The sequence below is a fragment of the Drosophila mojavensis genome, unplaced genomic scaffold, assembly GCF_018153725.1.
Source record: "Drosophila mojavensis isolate 15081-1352.22 unplaced genomic scaffold, ASM1815372v1 contig_74, whole genome shotgun sequence".
NCBI classification, from domain to species: domain Eukaryota; kingdom Metazoa; phylum Arthropoda; class Insecta; order Diptera; family Drosophilidae; genus Drosophila; species Drosophila mojavensis.
This window is the reverse complement of record NW_025318899.1, coordinates 21,843,840-21,869,354: the sequence shown is the minus strand read 5'-3', so window position 1 is coordinate 21,869,354 and position 25,515 is coordinate 21,843,840. Positions and strand designations below refer to the sequence as shown.

Genomic DNA, 25,515 nt, shown 5'->3' with positions numbered 1-25,515 from the left:
TTTTAAATTAACTCAGTTTAATTGTACTTTTTTTTCTCAATGAATGAATTTTAATTTTTTTTCCATTATTGAGCAGCCGCTGGACTTACAAAAAAAAAAAAAAAATAAATAAATAAAAATAAATAAATAAATAAATAAAATAAATAAATAAATAAAATAAATAAATAAATACTTTTTAAATATTTAGCGCCTTTAGGGAATCGAGAAACTTTAGACCTTTATTTGGTATTTAGGTTGCGAATATCTCTTAAAGAACTCTTTCTGGATTGAGTTAACTTGGTTGTATTTTCTCTAATATAAAAGAGTTTATTAAATAATTTTGTTTTTCAATTTTAAAATTAAATTTTTACATAACTTTTCAAAACTTTTTGGAATATAATACCATACAAAATAATTTATCATAGCAGTGTTAACACTAAATCATCCTCTGGCTCATTAGATTCCCAACTGATATTTAAATATAATTAGGTTTAAATAAATAATTCCGGCATACTAACCGACTAATTAGTTGAGGGCTTCAGCAATATGCGCTAAAGCTTCAATAAAAATAAAAAACAAAAATTCTACAAAATTTTAAACACGCAAAATTATATTTAATATTTTTAGGTGCATAAAAAACAATTTTTATTATTCAATGCTCATATGTGTAACTGGAAGATCACTTTTATTTTCTATGGTTCTGCAAATGACTTTTTTTTAATTATTAATTATAATGTTGTATAATTATATTTATATGAGTTTCTATATGAGATGTAGAGGCCTACCAATATAACTAAGTCTGATCTTGAAAATTTGCCGGAATCAACATTCAAAAGGCAACCCAAAACTTAGCGCTTTTGTTGTCCATTGATAACACTTTGTTTTCTCAGCTCATTTTGATAAATATAATATTTGGCAACTGCAGACCTTCAAATCGATTAACCTTGGACACAAAGCGAGCTGCGCTCTAGAAACTCGTTTCAGTATTATTGCTATAAATAAAACCAGAACAGATTATTTCATTTTGCCGCCGTTTTGATACTCTTATAGAGTTGTAGAGCTCTGCTATATAAGTTACACTTCATAGGAGGCTGAAATATTTAAGTATAAATATTTATTTATAGACATATATTATGTAAAGATATATTTATATGATGCTTAGGTTAAGTACAGTTGAATATGTTTAGTCCTAGTTAAATGGAGAACTATAAATATCTATTCTTAATACTGCCAAATCGCTAATTAAAAACTAAAGTTTAGCTAATTTCTCTTAAGCACAAGACCTAGATTTAACCATTAAATAGTGATTTGGTGTTAGGAACTGTCCCACTTTTGCAATCCCAATTGCTGTTGCTCCCAGTTTTATTTTTACACTCGCACATAATTAGCAGCTGCAAAATCGGAGGCAAACTCCGGTCACGCTTATTCGAATGCATGCACTTCAAACAGAGACTTTAATTTTGGAATCTTATATGGATACATGCACATACTATTTGTATTTGTATATATATATGTATATATTTGTATTGTATCTGTGTAGTATCTTGTATATAAACATATATACATATATATTTTATATGTCTCGCTGAGTTTTGCGATGAATCACGGCATTGTCGTTGTCGTTATTGTTGCTTGTGCCGCTGGCACAGTGTGTAGTAAAAGCCGGCACATACGAGGGCAGCTCAACAGATTATTGGGAATATCTGAGCATGTAATATATGAGCAAATGGTGTCCTAATTCCTCTCACATCTGTGCAACATGCAGAGCTTTTCGACTTTTTTTTTTAAAATAATTTATAAATATAATTAAAACATAAAAATTAGTTTGATTAACTTAAAGTAGTGTCTGGTTTCCACCTTGACCTTCACTTTACGGACCTTTGTTAAGCAGTCCGTCAATCAGTCATTTAAGCAAACTAAGTGGTTTTAAATTTAAACACATATCACACGCTCTAAAAACAATATATCCCCAAAGGATTTGTCTACGCACAAGTTTTTCAAACGACCCTCGTAATCAACCAAGGAATAACAATAAGCGCTGGCGCAGTAGGCGGCGTTTAGAGCTTTCGAGGCGTGTCACAACAACGAGTATTTGAATGACTAAATGAATACAAATGCAGGGGCATCTCACATGTGTAGTGGGCCGACGGACATGGAAACATGTGTATATAGGTATAAATAAATATCTGTGCTAATATATATTTGCATAAACTTTGAATTTATAATGATCTCCATAGAGGCTATGCACACTACTATATAAACCAGCACTTATATGCATATACATAGATATTTTTATTTCGATTGTACATCAATTTGAAGTATTGTCAAAATTTAGAAAAAATGTTTCGTTATGGCTGTAATTATTTATGTAAAATTGTCATCCCGTAAGTTGTGGCTGCACATCAATAATTTGATTCGTGGGCTCTATAAAGTGCGAACCATGATTTACGGTAAGTCGGGCCAAGCGGCATGAGTCATAGCCAATGGCACATGGCGCCGTGGTTTGAGCTTTTCAGCATATTTTATTTTGATTATTTCTTTTGAGTCGACCGAATCTGCAAATCGGCGTCTATATAAAAATACAAACATACATACATATATGAACACACATATGTGTGTGTATATATATAAATATTTGTGCATATATATGTTTGTGTATATGTTTGTATGTATGTCGGAATGTTTATATTTTCGCACTGGGCACGACAAAATTCGTTGTTGCTGTTTCCATGAATGAACGTAGCGTTTGTTTACCAATGGCTTATCGCGGAAAGCTCGCCGAAAGCTCTCGCATTTAAGAGCGCGCGCAAGAGAGCGCGAGAGAGCGCAACGTCTCTTCGCTGCTGGCAGGCGAGGCGTGCTCGAAAAGTAATTGAGGAAGGAGCTTTACTAGCATATATTGCAGTAGAAACTTAAATGAAATATTTACCTTATATTATAATTTGAAATAAAATAGATAAATAAATAAAAAAAAAAATATTTTAGTAGCTCTGTATTACGTTGCCTCGTCATGCAGGGCATCTGCAGGCCGAGTAGTCTCGGCTAGACTTTGTCATTCAGTGCAAAAACTCGCATAGATTGAAGGTGAAATGTTTGAAATGGTTGCGTCTTCGACCACAAATCATCCCTTAGAGGCAGGGGCAGGCGAGTGAGTTAAGAGAGAGTTGCATGCGTGTCAACTGAAAGGCAATCTGCGAAAGTTCTCTTCGAATGTCCTTGGACGCCGTTATCCTTATCAAGCGTGTGTGTTTTCTCAGCTTTCACGCTGCCAATGCCATGTTCGTCGCCCTCGTCCTTTAAACGAACCGATGTGTCCTCCGCCGCTTTAGTTCGTTGCGGTACGTCGCGCTGTGCGGACAACCAAAGGACTTTCGCGACCCACGACGCGTCCCACGTCCTAGGACTACGAGTTCTCTGCATTCGCACAACGATTACGTTCTGTTTTTGTGTTGTTGGTGTTGGTGTTTGTGATTGTGCTGTTGTTGTTGTGGTTGTGGTTGTTTTTGCGCGGGGAACAGCTGAAAAAAATAATAAAATAAAAATAACGAAATGAAAGTAAAACAAATAAAAACCAAAAACAAACAAAACTAAGTGCAGCGTAATACTTATATGTACGAGTGTAAATGTAATGAATTACAAGTTTTGCAGGCAGCGCGCTGAATAACGAAATTATATAAATAATATAAAAAACCCGCACACACACAGAACATTAACAATAACAAAATCAAAAACCTTTCAATGCCTCCAGAATCTGCATCCCAACCTGATGGCCATGCAAATATGGTAGTTATTGGCGGCCGTAAACCCTAATGCAATTAACAGGAATAACTGATTTCTCGATTCAGATGCAAGTGGGTGAATAAAGTGATTTGTTGTGAATAGTGACGGGATGAATCGGAATCGGAATCAGAATCAGCAGCCGCAGCAGCATCGGCAGGAGGAACAGCAGCCGTCGGCCCACACGCTGGCAGGGGCAGGAAGGAAAGCCGGATTGACAACCTACATATATTACCACTTATGTGCATGCATAACAACATAAAAACGTATTTGATTAAGGACGATGTAGGTTTGGCTGTAGCTTGTTTGGTCACTTTGATCATTTAATTCAGTCTGTTATAATTTATTACTTGTTATAATAGTACATACATACATATGTATGCAGGAGATTAGTCATTGTATAAAGTGTACGATGCCGGCATAAATATGATAAATAATATCGATTACGCTCGCTAATAAATGAGCTGTTAAATGATGAGATTTAGCTAGATTTGTTGTTGTTGTTGTTGCTGCTGTTGCTGTTGTTGTGCATGACGAGGGCGATGTCTATGGCGATGACAATGTACTTTATATGCATGCTTGCCTCTGCCATATATGCATGTATGTATGTATTTATGTGTGCAGCAAGCCCTAGTAAGGTGTACGAATCCTTTCAAATATGCATAACCCAATTTCATTTTATGCAGCATACTTATTGGTGCAGCCCACGCGATCCACGCTGCAAACAGCCATATAAGCACATATACACATACATGTACACATACATATGTATGTCGTTCTGGCACACTGGCTGCTGTAATATGCATTAGATGCCCGATGAGTATATTTAGTATAGCGCCTGCTGCTGCTGCTGTCCGTGGCTCGTCAATGCATTTAGATGCTAATTGCGTTTGGCAGCAGTTAAGTCCGCCAGCGTGGACTTGAACGGCCTCTTTAATTGGCCTCCAGTGATGTTTTGGCTTCATGCTCTGAAACTCAATTCGATTCGCAAGGTGAAAGCGTAGACAGGCTGCAATAAAACTAAGCACCTGCCGACCAGCGCGCACAAAATAAAAATATATGAAAGAATAACACACAGAAAAAAAAAAAAAAAAAAAGAGAAAAAAAAATGAACAAAAATATTTATGAGCAGGCACGCGCTACGCTCCTCCTCCTGCTGCTGCCAGCCATACGAGAATCTTTACGAGCGCACAGCTTGGAAAGGTCAGCCAGCAGCCAGCAGCCAGGCAGCCAGGGAGCCAAGGAGCAAGGCACTCTGGGAGCCTGCAGCCACAGAACCTTCAAATATTTCATGCATCTTGAGCAAAAGACACACAAAATATAAGCGAAATAATCGAAATTCACTGATTTGCATATATTTTCAATGTAAAACGTTTTATTTCAAAATTTCAAATTGTTTGCTGATAAAACAATATACATGTTTATGAGATATTAACAAAGAATGTGAAATCAAATCTTTTACTCCTCTTGTGAACCGAGTAAACTGCTCAAATATATTTAATATTAGATTCGCTAGAAGCTAAAGACTTCTTTTGTTGCTTTCATATGCTTAGTTTTTAATACAATTTGAAATGAAATGTTACGCAAGCTATAATTAGATTACGTAATCATGTTCCATCTTCGTGCACGCATTTTCGCGCAGTGCACCCAGTCGGTACACACAAAGAGATTTTGTCTGCTCCTGCTCTCTTTGCGGTCATGTCTGCCGTATGGCCTCAATGGCCATATCAGACATCTTTGGAGGCTGTGCGAGCGATGACGTCAGCACGTCTCCCCCCCTCATATGGGCACCTGATGAGAGTCAAAGTAAATACAAACAAGTATCACGAAGACATGTCCAGTTCCAGCTCGAAGCGCGACTGGTAAATATTACGTTTTGGTCCTCGGCTCCTTGCTCTGACTCCAGCTCCTGCTCTGGCTCCAGCTCCGGCTCCGGCTCCTGCTCCTGCTGTGGCTGCGGCTGTGGATGGGACAAAAGTCATAAATCAAATTTAATTTGAGAAATATTGCCGCATTTTTCGGGCAGGGCGGTCGGTGGAATTTTTCGACAACAAACCAAAGCATAAATATTTGTACTGTTATTTATGAATGTGGCCATAGCCAAACAGGATATCATAAAATGCAATGAATGTTTTAATTAATTTTTATCACACTTTAACTAAACATTGAAATTATACGCAAACATCACGTATCTTCTGTTTACCCATATTTTATATGTTTTCATACTTTTGAGGCCCCTGATAAGGACCCAAGACAAATTGTCAGCTAACTCCTGGCACAGTTTTGGCTTTGTGTAAGCTCCTTTTACGATGTTGAGCACATTGGGGATATGCAAAGATATCTTCTGCGGATTTACAACCGCATTGCGTTCAAAATTTAATAGGGTGTTAGCATATGAATGCAATACAGTATGTATGGCATATAGATTATATTATTGTATTATCATATGTATGGCATATAGATTGCGAAGATTGACAATGAATGTTACGATTACCCTATGAATCGAAAATTCGTATTAGCTGAGTACGCAAAATTTAATAATCTCGTATACTTAGTAAACTGAGTGAAAAGAGTAAATTGGCCTTGCCCACTTCAACATTTTCCCATTCGCTGGGCTGAAGGATCATTATTTATTATAATGTGTTTTTAATAGATTAACGCTATAATTTATAGAAGAGAGAATTTCGCTTGTGCTCCAAAAAATAGTTTTTGTTTTACATATTTTATTCATATATTTATTTTGTATTATTATATTTGTATTTTGTATTATTAAATTTGAATCATATCGACGCAATTGATTGTGAATAATAGATCAAACCTTTCAATATCCTAGAGGACTTAAATATTCCAAATATGTACATATATTCTCTGTATATATATTATAGAGATAACTGCAAAAATCCTCTTCTAATTGTTAGATCCCCTAATGCCGAGAAATATTATTTCCAAAAACTACCCTCGGAACTTTGCCTAAAATATTAGCATACATATTCGTTTTTAGTCAATCACAAATTAAACTTAAAGTTTTGAGCATTTATTCAGTTAATTTTGTTCTTGAATATATATTAACAAAAAAATATATTAAATGAAAATTTACATCGTCCTAACGGATAAAATTATTACAAAATTTATTTTATTGAATATAATATATGAAATATGACTATCGCACTATAGAATATATATATGTGGAGCGGTACAGAAGTCGTGGGTAAAGTTGAGTATATCATCGAAACTTTATTATTTGTTTTATGAACTAGGCTGGCCTTATCCGTTAGTCAGCTCAAATTTAAGCATGCTTCAAGCGTGCATATAGGACCTATAGAACAGTAATGGAGCAGTAATAAGTAGTTGGAGTTCGAGTATTCAGAGCATATATATTTACATGGAATTGATTCTTGAATAACAAAAATGCTCTATAGCTGGATATATACGCAATGTGGTAAAGCAATGAAGAGACAGCGCAATAAGCGTCTTCAATTGATGGGGAGTAGATGTCTTTCCTGGCAGTTCCCTAAAGCATCGTAATTACATTCAGTTCAGTGTGAAACCATCATTAAAAGTCGCCATTTGCATTGTCTTCTCGGCTAGCCAAAAGACGTGTATTGGGTGATAAATAATTTGACAGGGGAGCCCTGGGGGCATTATAATTATCAATTGCGCTTAAATAGAAACCATTTACATTCTTAGACGTGCGTTCACTCAGCTGGTCTAAGCAGCTCGACCATAATTCCACAATTTTAGGGAAACTAATTGAATCACCTTAAATCAACGTTAACACAATTTGCAAACAAATGGAATTTGGGAGGGCGTAACGCTCTTATTTTATTATATACCAATTTACGCACACACGTAGCTGGAGAAATTTGTCATTAATTAGTCTACAGGTGTTGCGTATGTGTGTGTGTGTGTGTGTGTGTGTGTATTTGGGTGTATTTATGCACGAGGCGTGTGAAGAATTTGACCAGGTAGGTGCTGGCAGAAGGAGCTCATAAAAATTGGCAAACAAAGGCAACTTTGGACAGCACGGACGTTCGAGCAACTCAAATTTGCGTGTGCAACATTTCTGTGGCATCTGAGGTTTGGGCCACCTACGACTTACGTAAATTTTTTCTATTCTGTTGTTGTTGTTGTTGTTGCTGTTGCTGTTCTTTTTTACAACAATAACCTAGAATCAGACAGGGCAGAGCAATAACAACAAAAAATAGCTGCGAATGCGAAAAAGAAACAACAACAACAATAACAAATATATAGCTTTTCACGAAAAGGAACCACAACGATCGATTTTGGTATTGGCAAGGCTTGGAAGGGCCATCAGGCTCGGATGAAGGGAGTGGAAGCGGTTGGCGGGGCGGGGCAGAGACAGAGGCAGCAGCAGAGGCACGGCCAGGGGCAGAGACAGAGTCAGGAGCACGGGAAGGGACAGGGACTAGGGCCAGGGCCAGGACCAGGGCCAGGGGCAGAGGCAGTGCCACGTGAGGCGAGGGCGATAATGATGACACATACAGGGGCCCTAACCTTGCCAACGCTGCGGCAAAGTCACCGTGAATTACATTAAATGACGTAAGACAATGCAAGAAGGGAAGAACGCGCGCGCGAAAGCGAAATTTTCTAATTTTAAATATGATATTTGATTGTCTGACAATTCGTCTGCTGAAGCGAATTAATTTGCCTTTGGCACCGAATTTGGGAAGCAGCCCAAACAGTTTCGAAATACATGAAAGTTAGCAAAGACCTGAGACGAGTTGGGATATCAGAGAAGACTCTCGGGTCAACGGGGTACTGTCGATTCAGCAACTTAAACCACAATGCGCTGTTTATATATATTATATAATTAGCAAATTGTGCCATCGGACGTTTTATTCGTCGTTATCGCTGGCTTTGGGGCGAACAAAAAATATGCAAATCGGGCAAAAGCTAAAGCAAACTCTAACTTTTTTGAGCTGTGAAGTAGTTCTTTTGTTCTCTTATAGAAAGTAATAATAATAATGATGCTGATTGGCTTTCCAGCGCTGTGTGGCCCCGCCGCGGAATAGTTTCCCTGTTCGGCTAGAGAGTGCATCCAATTTCCTGTCGTGTTGCGTGCCTGCTTGCCATTATTATAAAATGAAAACTCTCAAATTGACAGTGCTCGACCAGCAAATACGCTGTAAAATGGCAAATGAATTATACATTCGTTTGAAGTAAAGCTATTTAATTAGATAAATGCCCTCAGATACAGCAATATGCTATGCACACACACACACACACACACATATGTGCTCTCATTTATAAATATTTGTTTACTTTTCACTTCTTTGACAAAGAATAGACTCGCAACTTTAAGAATTTAATGAATTTGCGAGCTTCTTTACATAAATAAGATTCGCCTGTCAAAGTCTTCATGGCTTTATTATTACTTTTATTCTTGAAGAGCTTCCATGAAATGAGCACACGGCGTTAATAAGCAGTAAAATGTCCTGCAAACATCCTGTTCGTTGGCAAGCCCGAAAAAAACAAACCAAAGGCAAAGGCAAAAAAAAAAAAAAAAAAGAAAAGTTTACGTTGCACAACAAAGCGCTTATTAAATTCGTCCAAGTTTGTTTCTGGCTCTTCGTTAAATTGGTAGTTAAAGCATAGTCGAACTTCGACTCTAGTTTCCACCACGTAGCATACTATTCCCCGTGGTATGCTTTATCGAAAATCAAAATGAGCTAAGCGAAATTTACGTCGAGCCTAAGGCAATGTATATATAGTAGTAGTATGGGCGTCTACCCTGTAATCATAAATTGGAATGTAAACGTAGTTGTATCACAGGCATAAAGCGAATAGTTGCCCGACTTCGTCTAGACCTTCGAAATTACAGGGTATCATCATGTCAGCTGTCTCGATGCGAATGGAGCATAATATGTTAGATTTATAGCAGACATATAAGAAAGTGAGCCGAGTTATTTTAGTGCATTTTTATAGCATCATTTATTGTTATTCTGTGTGCACATATAGGGTATTAACGAATCAGACAGTGTGGCCCACCTTAATACATACAACATAAGGAACTAACTGTACATCCACTGTACATACATAGGCCTTCAAGGTAATGGTAACAGTAACGGTTACTCGCAAAACACGCAAGCAAAACATTTAAATCGATTTCGAAGCAACCTTAGAATTTTCCAGTCCATCGAGGGAGTCAACAGCTTTTGACACATTAAAATTTGTAGATAGCCTCCTCACAAGTTGCTACAAGAAGTCTTCAGAGGAAGGCCAGCCAAGTCCTTCCGTTCCGTTCCTAACGGAAGTGCAATGAGGTCAAAACTATTCCGCAAATTTAATGAGCTCTACTTAGAAATACGTACATACATACGTACTTGCATATCTACCTATATCCTGAGTCTAGAAACTGTTTCGCCTTAAGCACAAAGCGTGGAGAGTGTAAAATGCATTAAGCATGTCTTGTTTCTATGGTTTTAAGCCCTTCATAAAAAAAGTGAATTATAAATAGAATTTATGTAGGTTTCTTTTACCATATTTAAAAATAACCCAGATATATTCCTTAGCATTCAACTTGCTCGAGCCGTGTGCTATGACCGTAAAGTATTACTTTACAAGTCAATATTTGTGTTACATGAATACAAAAATGGGAAATAGCCGAATGGGAATAGCTGGAATACTGAAAGGAAAATACTCTACTCTATATATGTAAATATATATATATATATATATATATATATCTAGATGAGTTTCACCTTGCAGTAATAATATTATTATTAATAATAATTATAAATATATTAAATTAAATTACTTAAGTAAATTAAAAACAATAATTATATAGAATGTATTTATAATTTGCGAAATTTAATAAATTTAAAGGAAAAATAATATTAATATTGAATTGAGTAGAGAGTATTTTTCCATTAATATACCAATTTTTATGAACAGGTGCTATTTGTAGTACGACTAAGCACTTAATAAGTAGATTCAAATTTACTGACAAAGTCAAAGCTTATATTTGAATTTGAAACAAATATTAATATTGACAAATATTGGTAATAACTGAACTACGATTATGAACTAATATAATTACTATAGTAATATAATTAAGTTCATATAATATAATTTAAAAAAATCAATAAATGAATAAACAAATAAAATGAATAAAACATTATTAATTTAATTATTTATTTTTATTTTTTTTTCTAATTTTATTAATAAATTATTTTAATTTTTTAAATTTTATTAGTGCATTAATTGAACTATGATGATGTGTAAATATAATTTTTGATATTAATTGAGAATAGTTATTGATACATACAAATAACAAACAAATATATAAATTCATAAATAATTAAATAAACAAATTGTTTAAATTATTAAATTAAATACAAATTAGTATTTATGAATTAGTATTTTTTTAAATAATTTGATTTTCTTTATAATTACTATTTATTAACAGTACAGGAATTAAATGATATATTATGAATGTTAAGTAATAATAATTATTAAAAAATAAAATAAATAAAATCAAATTATTTAAATAAGTACTAATTTTTATTTAATTTAATAATTTATATTTATAAACAATTATTTATAAACAATATATTATGAATGTTAAGTAATAATAATTATTAAAAAATAAAATAAATAAAATCAAATTATTTAAATAAATACTAATTTTTATTTAATTTAATAATTTATATTTATAAACACTTTGTTTATTTAATTAGTACGAAAATTAAAGTATTCTTTACTTAATTATTTATTTATTTCATTGCTTGTTTATTATATACTTATTGTATTGTTTATTTATATTTATTTTTGTCTCATATAATACAGTAATATAGTACTATAGTAATATCGTACTCAGATACTCGATTAAGATATTCAGCATATCTATATTCAGCAGACTGGGATTCGAGTCATGATCCCAGCTTGTCCAGTCAGCAAAGTCTGAATAGAGTATGACTCAGTCGTGGCCTCTTGACCACAATTTGTTTTTGCAAGAATGCATTTTGTTTTTATATGCTCTGCTCAGCTCGGCTCGTCTTGGCTTGGCCTGGCTTGGCAAGGGTTTGGTTAGCCTGGCTACTTTTATTGGCTTTGCGTTCTGCCTTCAACGTGGGTGGGTGGTGGCCCCAGTGGCTGCACCACTGAACCACTTCACCTGCCCGCTGCTTCTCGGTTGAGCAAAAGTTTCGTGGCAGAGTGAACGGTATAAATCAAATGATTGACAAAAAGTGCAAAATGGCTAATAGAAATGACATCAGAGGCAAGTGGTAAATGCTAAATGCCTCGCACGGCTCTCGGCCCAGAAGAGACTGGCCATGGAACGGGGCTTTTCCATTTGAGTCTGAATAGGTGGCACATTTATTTATAGCTAGCTTTTTAACTATGCTCTGTGGCCGGGTTAAGCTAAGACAATTTCGATTGATTTTATATTCAACAACTATTCCTATCTTTCTCTTGTAGGTAATTGAAATCCATATGGCATACTCCATCCAACATATTTATGTGCGCGTGTGTGTGTGTGAAGACGTAACGCAACGAAGCGAGCAACAAATAATTTTTCAAAAATAAATGTACGGTAAGAGGCAGGCACTCGCTATAAGGAAGAAAGCGCGCAAAAAGTATAAATAAGCCGATATCAAAATGCTTTTAAACTAACTAAGGTGAGTAATGGCCGGGGATACGCTCCAGCGGACCAGGAGAGGAGCTCTCTCTAAGAGGGAGACAACTCGATTTGTCTCAGTTATAAATGATTTTGAGTTGTCAAGAATTACTTACTTATGTTTATTTGATGTTATTTTGATTTATTTGTTGAGTTTCCATAATAATAGATAGTTATCAATAATAAGTTGAGCTCCCTCCGGGTTACAGTCGGCTACGACGGGGCGTTGATTTGATTTCTGATTGTGATCTGTCTACTTACAGCTAATCAACAATTAACCAACTTAAACGAACTAATTAAGCAATAGAATGCATATAAATAATATATAATTTTAACAGTTAAAATAGGGCACAAGCGAATTCGAATAATTCATTGTGTCTCTGTTGGGGAAAACCAAACGCTTCTTAACTTAATGAGTGTAAAGTTAATTACAAATTAAGAGCGAATTAAGTCTATTGAGTCATCCTGAAGCCAATCAGGGCTGAATATACATATATATATATATATATATATATATATATATTTGTATGTCTATGCATGTGTGCGTACTGCTATCCATGTAAAGTGGAACTGTCCAATTGTCGAACTGTCTATGAGCAGCAAGACGGAGGAGTCTCAACGTAATGGGTGGTGGCCTTGCGGCGCTATCTATTGTATACGCCAATCCAGAGAAACGCGCCAGAGGAACGGAGCTTGCCGAAACGCAGTCAGAGCTATTGGCGGAGTGGAGCACGCACTCGAAGGCCGCACCAATGCACGAGAAAATAGTGGAGGAGACACGAAAGGAAAAGACTGAGAAGGTACATCTTCTTGGCAACGCTAAGGAGAAGCCGTCAAAGGAGAAGCCCCCCAAGCAGTCAAGACTAGCTGAACGATTGCGTCGCTCATTTCGGCGCAGTGTGCACAGCTCTCTGGAGGTCAAATCTACGTCGGACGATTGCCCAACGAAGACCTCCGGCTCGGCGCCGCTGCCCAAGCTAGACAACAACAATCTAGCGGGACGTATACCCTTTTCGGTCGCCAGTCAACTGCACCTGCCCGGCCTGGCACTAGGAGGGCACATCAACGCGGCCCTCCTGCTGGACAGCCCCGACGAGTGCACGCCGCCGGAGTACGCCTACCAGCACCTGAGCAGCGTAGCTACCACCAATACGAACTCCAGCAGCTCGCTGGAGAGCAACTTTGAGCTGAGCGAGCTGCGCGGCTCACAGGCTGAGGGACTCCACTGGGCCAGCAGCCAGCTGAACCTTGAAATGGGCAGCGAGATGAGCAGCGCCATCAAGAATGAGGCGCCGGAGCAGAGGGAGGGTAAGCGACGAGTGGAACAGCTGGCAACTGGCAGCAGCAGCCGGATGGGCGATCAGCCGTCGGCTGTTCCGGCCAATGCCAGCCGCAGCTGCAGCATCACCAGTGAGAGCAGCTCCGTCCGGATGACGCGCCTGCAGAACTTTCTCTTCAGGAGCAGCAATGAGAGCTCTCGCAGCTGTCAGGGCCATTCGAATGATGGCTTCACCGCTTCCTCGTTCAATTCGTCGTCCGGCGAGTGGGAGCAGCTGGGCGCCCATGTGATATCCAGCAGCAGCGGCGTTGGTGGCCTGCACGACCTGAACACGGGTTCCTTTCCCGAGGAGGACACGCCGGATGAGGCCGACGTGGACCCCACATTGCCAATTGAGAGCGGCGATGCTGGCGCCTACTATCAGTATACGTTGACCTCGCCGAACAATCCCTTTCTGCCGGAAATTACAGCACGGACGTACCACAGCACCTACGAGGACGACGACTTGCAGGAGGGCCAGCTGCAGCCCGAGGAGCTGCAGCTAGATTGCAATGTGACATCTGTGAAATATACGGGCTGGGGCACTGGCACGCGATCCGCGCAGCTGCCGACGCCCGCTTACAGTCGCGCCGGCTCGCAGGAGTCGACGTTTAGTGAAAGCGGTGTTAGCTGCCCACAGGGACCAACGCCCAGCCCAGCGTCGAGCTCCTCCTCGACGCCGGGTCGGCATAGACGCAAGCTCTTCAGCCTGAACTCGCCCACGCGGCTGTTGCACCATCAGCAGAGCAGCCCAACTGCAACCCAACAACCACAACAGCAACAGCAACAACAACAACAACAGCAGCAACAACAACATAATCCGGGTCAGAAAATCGAAATGTCCGCCTCGCCAACCGAGAGCCTCAACGCGAGCGCCTTGGTGCGCAATCTGAATCCCTTTCTGCCCGCCACATCAGCGCCCATCGCAGTGCCGGCGGACCTGAGGAGCAAGCGCGAGGAGTTTTTACGTGCAACAATGAAAATCTGTCTGGTCGTGTCGCCGCCGACAAGCAAACTGCAGGTGAGTCAGTGTTTAGCTCCAGCAAGGGACCCAACGACCAGCGACCTGCGACCGGCGACACTGGGCCACGGCAAGCCAATGCACGGCATGGCACAGCACTTTCCTTTGCCGGAAAACAATTTGTAACATGCGAATAAAGACTTTTCAATTTCATTCTTTGTTTTATTTACTTGTGCTTCTGCTTCTGCTTCTGTCTCTGCTTCTTCCTCTTCTTGTTTTCATAAGAGTTTGTGAGACGCCAGTTGTCATCACTTTCTCATTTATTGTTATTTTGCCCTCGCAGAAAGTAGTATTATTATTTTGCCGAGAATACGGAATGCTGTAGCTAAAGCCTCTTCTCCGTCTGTCTGTCTACGCAGCTAAATTGGCTCTTTGAAAAACAAAAACTATCTAAATAAATAATCGTATATCTTATACTTTTATATTAGGTCGCGAAAGTGAAATGAGTTTATGAGTTTGGTTTGGGTTTGTGCAATGATCGTCCGTCTACTGTCCGTCTGTCCGTTACACTCGTGTGTAGACTCGGCTGATAAAGCGATAAGATTATTTAGTTATAAGGATAAATGTCCACAATTTAGAGTAGAATTAGATAGGGATGGGCTGTGCCCGCTCATCACGGGCGTGATTTGAATTTAATTCAAGTTAAATTTTAAATCTAATATATAACCTTATGAATTTTTGTATGCCAGTAGCGGATATGACAAATCGTTAAAAAATGTATCCTCTATAGTATTACAGTTACAACCTGTAACGAAGTCCTCTATGAACTCTCAGTTGACTATAGTATTGTCTTACATAATATAAATATATATCCCAATTGGGGACGAGGCAAATCAGAAATTGGAGTTGGCAGCGTTTCGACCGTGCATGAGTATTCTGCAGTCGGTAACAGCCGACTATAACCTTCTTACTTGTTTATTTCTATATTAAACTGTTTGTTTCTTAAAATATCTGGAAGGGAACTCTTGAATTATAAGTTTGATTATAGAAATGCGATTCTCTTCCTGCTCGCTCTTTAGTTTATGTATTACATACACACGCACACATATGTACTACAGAAGTCTGAGTAAGTGTATTTTTGTGTATGCGGCACAACCATGAAGAAAACTAACAATGTAACATGGGAATTTCTTTTACAAAAGTTGGAGATTCGTTGCTGTCATCATAATTGTCCCAGCTTGCCCATTTATTGTTGCCAACATATCTCGAATCAATTTATTTGCCAATCGAATGACTCGCGTCCTTTCCTCCCGAATGTGCTTTAAGTGCTTTAATTATCTTGTTTCGAGAGCTTTTCTTCCTGACTGAATCATTTTTATTCATTTATTTTACTATTTTTTTGCGTGTGTGTGTGTGTGTAGTCAAGCTGTAACTAGTCAAGCGCAATAAAATATTATTTTATTGATTGGCCAGGCTCGTTTCAGGTGCAATCAGCTTGAAATGGAAACATGCAAATGCAGGAATTTGCATAGTATATCATTGTTTTTTCTTTCGTTTTTCATTCTTTTTATTTGGACGGTCCTGCATTCCATTTCATTGATTTATGGCAACGGATCTGGGTTTGGTTTTGCGGATTGTCGGCCAGCAAGGCAATCTTTCAAAACTAAAGAGTTGCACAACTTGAACTTGTATGTGCTCAGCGGCTAATTGTTATTAATTTTTATGTTATCTATGCACTACATAAATATTCATATATGTATATATGTGTGTGTGTACGCACTCAACTATGCCGATTTGGTTGACAAAGTTGCGTATTCAATTTGATTATAAATATGTCGGATATTGGGTCGACGCTTTGCGGATTTCGTCTTTCTGTCACTCATACACACTCACACACAACCACACACACACTTCTTTCATTTATTCCATTTCAGCTGAAATCAAAAAGTCTCACCCACTTAGATGGCCTCGACACGCCGGTGCCAGGCTGCCAGCACGGTGCTGCCGCACCCACAGCTACCGCCGAGACCTCCACGACCCCGGCCATGTCAGCGCCAGCGGACACGCCTGGCCGGCAGACGCAATCGGTAAGTGAAGATATGGCTAAACAGTTCACGATAGCAAAAACAAATGGCATTTAGTTCAAACACTGCATGCCCCCAAATACGACATATACACACACACACACACATACATGTAGCGTGTGTGTGTGTGTGTGTGTAAGTAGATATGTATGCCAACCAACATGCTATGTATATCCAACCGACTCCCGTCCCACCTGGCCATTCCCCTAGTGGCACACATCCAAATTGTGAAAATGTGAAAAAGCAATTCGTATTATTTTCGATTTATGTTTTTTGTTCCACACTTCCACTTCTCGCATCTGCGACATTCATTGATTTCCTCTTATCAACGGAAACTAGACTTTCTGTCTATCGCACATCATACAATATGTTCGCTGCTTAAGTTGTGATTAATAGTTTTCTGGGTATTTTTTTTTTTTTTTTAATTTCTATTAGAAGTGTTTAGCTCTTATTTAATTTTTTATTTTTTATTCCGATTGGTTTCTCTCCTTATAGATATGCCAAAACCTTATGCTTATGCTCTTGCTCTCTCTCTCTCTCTCTCTCTCTCTCAATCACTCTCTTTTTCTCTCTTTGTCTTTCTCTCTACGTTTTACTCTGATTTCTTTCTCTATTTTCTAACTATCCATTCCAATCTAAATGCTACTTTCTACTCACGTACATACCTGCATAAATACGTACATGTATACGAATACCTCATGTAGGGGGAGCTACGACAAGCCCCCAAGGTCTCCAAGCCGCAACAACCACACACCACGCCCACAACTGTTCCACCGCCCACGATTTATACGCAAACACCACAATTTGTGCGCCGATCGCCGTCCCTGATGCTCTCGCCGAGCAGCCCGAGTCAGGCCGGCATCGGATCAGGTGTTCGCTGCAGCGCCAGCTCCGCCCAACACCCGGCGTGCAGCAGTGCAACCGGAACAACCTATTTAACACCCACGTCTAAGACCTTGCAGAGCCATGCCAGCGATGGCTTGCAAACGTCGGCAATTGGTTCAGGTGCTTCGATACCATATAGTCACTATGGTGGCTCCAAGAGCGTTGCCCCAACGATCATGAGTTCGTCGTTAATGCATCGCAAGAAACCGTTATTAACACGCAGCGAGGTGAGTCATCCAGCCAGACAAGACGCGGAGTCTGTGGAGGAGTCTAGACTGAGTGGCACTCAAGGAGGGTCACTCAAGGAGGGTCTCTCAAATGGAGACCGAAATGTGAAACAAATCGAGTCTCTTTCTGCTTTGTTTGGACATCTATTCTTTCATCCTCTCTCATCAATCATTGCCCATAAAGGGGATTTACTTTCTTCAAATTGATCTATTTGGCATATAATCTGTGATATAATATAGGGAACTATGAGTGGCACGGGATATCTTTATACATATGTATTGTATATATTCTAGCTAGGGTATTAGAACATTCAGGTCCATGCAGGGAATAGGCTAAATATCTGTCGAGTTCTTTATGATAATAATAAATTCTTTCTGTAGGTTTCAAGCTCGGAATATTTTTCGGTATCCTTTTGCCTGGACGCATCGCCATGCCCTGACGAGGAGTTCATACCGGCAACCAAAGGCACAACATTACAGTGAGTCCTGGATATACTCAGTCAATTTAATAAGAATACATCATAGAGTTCCTATTCCTTATTTACAGAAATGCGCTGAGGCACATGTTGCACAGGCGAAATCTTAGCTTTTCGCAGATTAAAATTACAGACAATATTCCCACTTATAGCTATCCAGATACAGGTAAATACTCTTAGCCTATATGAATACTTGATATAAATGGCATTTGATTCTTCATAGGTCCATCGAACATGACAACCCTCCTAGACGAGCATACCGATGTTGAGAACTTGGCTGGACATCATCTGGTTATTACGGAACGCGACAGCAGTCGGAAGTCTTTGCAGAAGGCAGCATCCTTCGTAGGTTGACGCAGACTTTGTCACATATATTGTTATTGTAAGAGTGTTCTTTCCCTTTAGGGCTCTCGACAGCGACCTCCACGCCTCCTGTCCTCCGCCTCAACAGAGGAGACTAGTGAATCAGGCAATGCCCATGGCAAGCAGATACTCGGTCGTTGGTCCTCCATATTCGGCATAAAGAACCCGCAGCAGAGTCAGCTCTACGATCTGCTCAACAATTATGCCAAGAACGGCGTGCCCCAGCGCCCAGATGCCTTCAACTCCGAGAATCCCGCGATCTCTGAAGCCCTGAACTATCTGCAAAACATGGACAAGTCGTGGCGCGACTTCGTCGATAGCAATGCGATGAGTGATAGCGAGATTAGGATACAAACGGCCATATGGGAGCTGGTCACCACAGAGGTCTACTACATTCACGCCCTGCAAACGGTTACGCACGTAAGCATTCCATTAAATCATTGTAGTAGGACATCCTCAATCTATACTCCGATTGTTTTATAGCTCTTTCTTGCCTGTCTGGAGGCCGTGCAGGAGGAACGCCTGCTGATTGATGTCGATCAGCACAGACTGTTCTCAAACGTACGATCCGTGTGCGAGGCAAATATTAAGTTTTGGACTCAATATCTATATCCGATGGTCGCACACAGCATAAGGACACGCGAGCCCCTGAGATATGCCTTTTTCCAAGAAGGCTTCATAGCATTCGCTTCGATTTTCGCGCCCTACAAGGTGGGAGCAACAATTACAGCTATTTTTTCCCGTAGATGATCTAATCTGGTGTTGATCTCTAGGTTTACTGTGCGGAGCAGAGCACCTGCCAGTTTTACTGCAAGGAGCTCAATCAAAACAACGCGCTGTTCACTGTCTACTTGGCCTGGTGTGAGTCGCAGAAGATGTGCAACCGCTTGCGGTTGGCCGACATCGTTGTCCGTCCCATGCAGCGGCTGACCAAGTACAGCCTCCTGCTGGCGGCCATCAAGAAGCACATGACTGATGTGGAGGACATCGAAGTGATGGACATGATGATACACAGCGTGGAGAACTTCGTTGGCAGCGTCAACAACCACTTGACAATGCGACAGGAGAGCGAGCGCCTTAAGGGCGTTATGGCACGCATCGAATCCTATGATGTGGTGGTAGATATCCTCAAATATATACAACCATGTGTGCATATTGTATAGCGATATCATATTGCAGGACACCAACAACGAGGTGTTGGACAAGCTCATCAAGCAGCACAGCCAGATGTTCGATCTGTGCGCTCCCATGCGCGGCTGTCCCGCCAACCAGGTGCGCCACCTGTTCATGGAGGGCGACCACAAATTCAAAGACAATGTCGGCAAAAGCGACGTGCATTGCTTTCTGCTGACTGACATACTGCTCGTGTGCAAGGGCATCGCCAAGAAGGGCTTGGGTGCGCTCAAGGTCATTCGCCAGCCATATCTGACCGATCATCTGATCGTGCATCTGGGGCAGAACAACACGCTCAACTGCGTCTATCTCAACGAGTTCCAGGTGGCCACCACGGGCTTTACGCTGCAGTGCATTGAGGCCAAGAACTGGTACGATGCGCTGTGGCGCGCCAAGACCATTTACCAAAGACTGAAGAAGGGCAATGGGGGCGACAGCATACGCTACGGCAGCAGCGGCGCTGGCGGTGCCACTGGCGATTCCCTCGGTGTGCGCAAGTCGCCCATCAACTCCTCGATCGGCAGCCATGTGTCGAGTGCGAACAACAGCCACAGCGGCAGCGTTGAGTGGAACGATTCGCGGAATATATCCGTTGACTTTGAAAAGACTAACTCGCTCTCCAGCGACGAGGGCTCCAGCCTGTTGGGTAAATCCAGGTAGTTCACGTTAGCGAGCATTGCGATACTCAATTTTCACTCAATTGCAGGTAACCAGGGCCTGGCACCGAAGGGCAAGCAGCACTTGCTTAGGGGCGTGCCAAAGCCAAAGATTGGCGCAATTGCATCGACATCGGCGAATACCCTATCCGTACAGCCGTTAAACCATCTGGGCCAGAGTTTGCCCAACCTGAACTTGCAACATAACCAAACGTAAGTCGCCACAGACAATGATCAGCTTCCTGCTTCATAGAAGCACACGAGCAAGCAATCGCATACACAAGTATTCACTACTCATCTGATTCTGATTAGCATTTTCCAGTCATTTGTTTAAGTCCTTAAGACCGTCCGTATACGTCGTTAATGTTATTATACACATACAACAAAAAACAAAACACAAAAACAAAAAACCTATTTATATATACACACATAGTTTGTCTAATTTAGAATATATTTTTTTATTTGTAATGCATACAATTTTAAAATAAATATATTATATATTCTATTATACATATAATGTAAAGTCAAGTTTAACTCGTGTCTTTCATCGAAGCCAACATCAACAACGCTTTTTTCCTCAAATACTCACCGCAAGTTCTAATTTGCCTGCGATCTCATCATAATCAACATTTCTCTTATGTTTCGCATTTGTGATCTGCATTTTAATTTCATAGGAATATGGAGAACAATTGAAAATTACTAAAATAGAGAGCTTAGCTTAAATAAGTTTAGTATTTATAGTGGCTTCCACAAATGTACCAAAGCAGGTACCGAATTGGTATCTCCTGTTTTTTTTTTAAATTTTATATATTAGCATTTCGTTATTGATCTATTGAAGTATATTTACATTGAGACATTAATATAGAAAAAGAAATAATTAAAAATAAAAATAAATAAACACAAATAATAGCTTATACTTTTATTGAGACTCTCATATATGTACGTACCGATGTAGAAATGGTCTTATGATTTATATACTTTTGTAAATTTTATTTTATTCACAAGTTTAATTATAAATGCGAGCTTTCTGTAAATGCACGCGCTTTGATATCTCTAGATCTTTGTTGATCCACTGAGAATGTAGCTGCAAATGATTTGAGTTTTGGTTCGTTCAATGCTTCAGTTCAATGTAGTCCAGCGAATTAATGGTCTGATCGGTTCTAAAGTGAAATTTAACATACTTATAGTAACAATACATTGCTTGTGCCGGGCACAACGACTAGTCACTCGGGTAACTTATTGTTGTCGCCCAGTCATCGCGGCATTTCCTATCCACCGCCGAGTCCAACTAGGTGAGTCCGAACAGAAGACGGGAGCAACTGAAATAAATATAAATATACATATGTACATAGCATCATTGTCGTTTAATATCTCTCTGTGTCAATTCTCTATATTCGCATATATGTTGCATTGCATATTCTCATGATGTCTCATGACATGGCATGTCTCTCGCATCATCAACATGTGTTACGTAACGAACGGTCCATCAACTTGAATCCTAATGCATTCCACCACCTAAATGCGTACCTGTTCGTTCGTGTCTCTAGAGTGCCGCTGAAACGGGGCATGGCATTCTCCACGTCCACGAAGAACCCACCACTGCTGAAGACCCGCAACATCACATCGCAGAACAGTATTAATTGGCATCAGATACCAGCCACGCCCACGCCGCCCAGCCCGCGATCGCAGCAACATTCGCCCAGCACCACCAACGCCTGCAATGTTGATCCCAGGCTCCTGCAGAAACAGATATCGCACCAGCTGCCCCTGCAAACGACCAATCAGAGCAACTTGGACCTCCAACGGAATTTAAGCAATGAAACGGACGTCTAATGCAGACAACTGGCCAACAGCCAACTGATTGAGAGATTAGCTTAGATTTAGATCAAGGAAATCAACAAGAGAAGCAGTACTCCATACTCCGTACTCATCAACGATTCCTTGAATAGAGTCGGTCAATGTACATAATCGCTAATACTGCACCTTTGGGTCCAAATACGATACAAATATAATCAACATTCCATCTAAGTTCTATGCTACCATTCCCATTGTCTATCCATATTTAAGTCGGCATATGCATACACTATAATCATATTAAACAGTTATACGATTACATTCTTCCATGGAAAAGAAATAATTATGAAATGCTAGTAAAAATATTTTTAATCAATAAATAAATACACAAATATGTATGTAAGCATGTTTATAAATCTTTACAAAAACATTTAAGCAACTGTAGAAGCATATTGTTAAAGATAGTAACCATAATTTAAAGTAGATATTCTTTTGGCCCTAATTTTCCTATAATTTCCTATATTCTGTTGATAAAGCTAACGAAAATATACTCTATTATTAATTTTTCGCCCTATTCGTTTTCTTATTTCATAATCTATCAACAGTAAATAACTATGTAGTTATATTTTCAGATAAAATCATGCCTCTAATCAGTTTCCCACTTTATTTCTTTCTTTCTTGAATGTAATCCCGTTAGTTTGTCCTGATGAGAAGTGAGTTGTGGCATATCTTTTATAATAGATTTTCTGTGGAGTTGGCTCGCTATAGGCAATGTAGAACGTACTTAAAGCAGAGCGCGCTCAAAGAAAAAATCTATTTACATTGTTGAAATATCAAATATTAATTAGAATTACGTATGACAGATCCTATTAAATTATTTCCGTTATCTTGCATACCCCAACAACTTGACATCGATTGGGATGTTCGTTGTGCTTTTTCATTTGCCTGCAATTTAGTACAGCGATTTAAACAACGATTTGAAATAAGTTTCAATATCTTTTGGACACAAAAATATGTGATAACTTATATACAAATTTAACATCAAAAAAGAAAATGTACAAAAAATAACTTCATGAAGGTTTTAACACACTCTAGTTTTGATAATGTAAATAATAATGGTCTACTTCTTTCTTTGTTTGTATTTGTACTAGAGAATTGCTTGGAATAGAATATGTAGTGCCTAAGGAATGATAAACGTTCTTCCTGCCATTCAAAATGATTCCACAAAATTTGAACTAAATCGGGCATCTAGTATATACATTCATGCGTAAATCTATATATTTATATGCGGTATTACAGATTTAGACTATATATAATACTTAAGATATCATTGGAGCTAACAACAAACAATAGTTTATGCCTAAATCAAAATTTCTGAACATGAAACGGTACTTAACAATTGTACACAAAATAGAACAAGGAACAACTTTTATTTGTATAAATAAATATTACGAAAAATGTATACACTCACCTACAAATATATCCACAAATATATATATATATATACATACATTTACATAGTTACTAATCAAAAAGGATACACCTTAAATATTAGAATATTATTTAATAAACAATTCAATTGTATTTTAAATACATATTTTAATTTGATATATAAATATGTATAGATATATATTTATGTGGAACACAAAAAGCTATTCCCACAGTATTATTTAGTGTGCAATTGAAAATGTGTTTTAAAATAGTACATTCTATTATACATATATTATTATAGAGTCAAATATCATGGCCAGTCCGCACTCTAAAATCGCGACTACACACATACATATACATATATATAGTGGGTATTTCAATCCATATAAAATTATTTGATTAGATTCTATAAATATTATCAGGCGTAACTCAAGCTTGAATGCTTTTTGCAAAAGATGCATCCAAGACGCAATCTACCTACCTATACATAAACAAACAAAAACACACAGACACACTATACTATATTTACATACGTATGTATTCATTACAAAATACAATAACTAATCATAGTAAAGAGCGTAATACAAAATAGCTTTATTTACACCAGTAAATTAGTAATATTTACATACATATGTATAAAATGTTAAAGAATTTATGAATTAAACAACAACAAAGCAAAAGTTTTCATTTTTTTGCGTCTTTTAATCGTAGTTTAAATTTTATTTAATTCTAATTTACTTCTTGGATGGGATTCAGGATTATTTTTGTCATAATTGATCTCAGAATAAATTCAGATAAATCCTGAACACTAATGTAAATATATCAGCCAGTAGAAGGCTTGGTTTAACCCATAAATATATTCTTGAGTTGATGCAAGAGTCGACGTAACCCTGTCTCTTTGGTAGCCTTCATTTCTGTTCGCTTAACTAATTAATTTAGTTCTTATTTCAAGCACTGCCTCTCCGCTAATGTATCGGTTAAAGCAACTCTCTCTCCACTTTGCAACACTGGAAGATTGCCCTATGCACTTATAATTGGTTCATCTTTGGTTCATCCCTTAAACCTAAACTTAATGTAAATCAAATAAGTTCTTCCAACAATTACATGCAGGGTATTTTCAAGTCGGCATTGCCGTGCAGAGTTTTCTTAGTTGCCCTACAATATCGCAGATAAAAACTGATTGCTAGTTATGTTAAATGAACCGTGTTATATAATTAGCACATCCGTATATATAGTACGCCGTTGATTTGATCCGTTTTAAATTTGTGCTCTGACCTAATTGATAATTGGAGTTCAGTGTTTGTTCAAAATGTCTGCGACTCGCAGAGGCGGAGGCGTGGCTGATATCATCAAGTGTTTATGTTTCATTATCAGCATCAACAGCCCCCATCGGAGGTCTGTATTCAGATCTAATCTCTTTCAAAATATGGTTTGTGATATAGACTAGGGCATCTCCTAGTCAGGCACAGCCGACTCGCACACTCTTACTGTATTCTCAATTGAAATGAAATGTTGACTTTAAGAATATAAATAATTGCACTGGCTAGCCGAGTGAAGGACATGCGATAAAGCACGCGGAGGACATCATTTATCAAAGCTGGGGGCCGCAACGAGAGCCAGAGTCGACTTGTCCGCTTGCTCCTCTGGTGAGCAGCTGTTTTGGAATCTTTTAATGGTTTAATAAGCAACGTTGTCCAGCTGCTTGACAATTCTCAAAGCAGTCGAGCACTTGAGTTTGCTAAAGAAATTT

General features: G+C 38.8%; 1 protein-coding gene and 1 long non-coding RNA gene across 7 annotated transcripts in view; both read left to right on the top strand.

Moving 5' to 3' along the window:
- The window catches only part of LOC6583274, a 33,480-nt gene extending 9,049 nt beyond the window's left edge, over positions 1 to 24,431 (top strand). For 2 of the 6 annotated variants that reach the window (XM_044009887.1, XM_044009886.1), the window contains exons 3-14: positions 16,611 to 16,763; positions 17,465 to 17,872; positions 18,254 to 18,351; positions 18,420 to 18,514; positions 18,572 to 18,693; positions 18,754 to 19,131; positions 19,195 to 19,422; positions 19,485 to 19,829; positions 19,891 to 20,530; positions 20,591 to 20,753; positions 21,728 to 21,832; positions 22,088 to 22,901. In XM_044009887.1, the coding sequence (XP_043865822.1) occupies positions 16,611 to 16,763; positions 17,465 to 17,872; positions 18,254 to 18,351; positions 18,420 to 18,514; positions 18,572 to 18,693; positions 18,754 to 19,131; positions 19,195 to 19,422; positions 19,485 to 19,829; positions 19,891 to 20,530; positions 20,591 to 20,753; positions 21,728 to 21,832; positions 22,088 to 22,373 (3,021 nt within the window). In that variant the 3' untranslated portion in view covers positions 22,374 to 22,901. Of the gene's footprint in view, positions 1 to 12,926; positions 14,737 to 16,610; positions 16,764 to 17,464; positions 17,873 to 18,253; positions 18,352 to 18,419; positions 18,515 to 18,571; positions 18,694 to 18,753; positions 19,132 to 19,194; positions 19,423 to 19,484; positions 19,830 to 19,890; positions 20,531 to 20,590; positions 20,754 to 21,727; positions 21,833 to 22,087; positions 22,902 to 23,485 lie in introns of those variants that run through there. The other 4 variants (XM_032731456.2, XM_044009889.1, XM_044009888.1 and 1 more) reach the window with 4 other exon arrangements.
- On the top strand, positions 3,494 to 12,279 carry LOC122757538. The gene is made up of 3 exons (XR_006357601.1): positions 3,494 to 4,041; positions 9,736 to 9,826; positions 12,199 to 12,279. It is a non-coding gene; the product is annotated as an uncharacterized LOC122757538 (long non-coding RNA).
- Positions 24,432 to 25,515: the final 1,084 nt, after the last annotated feature.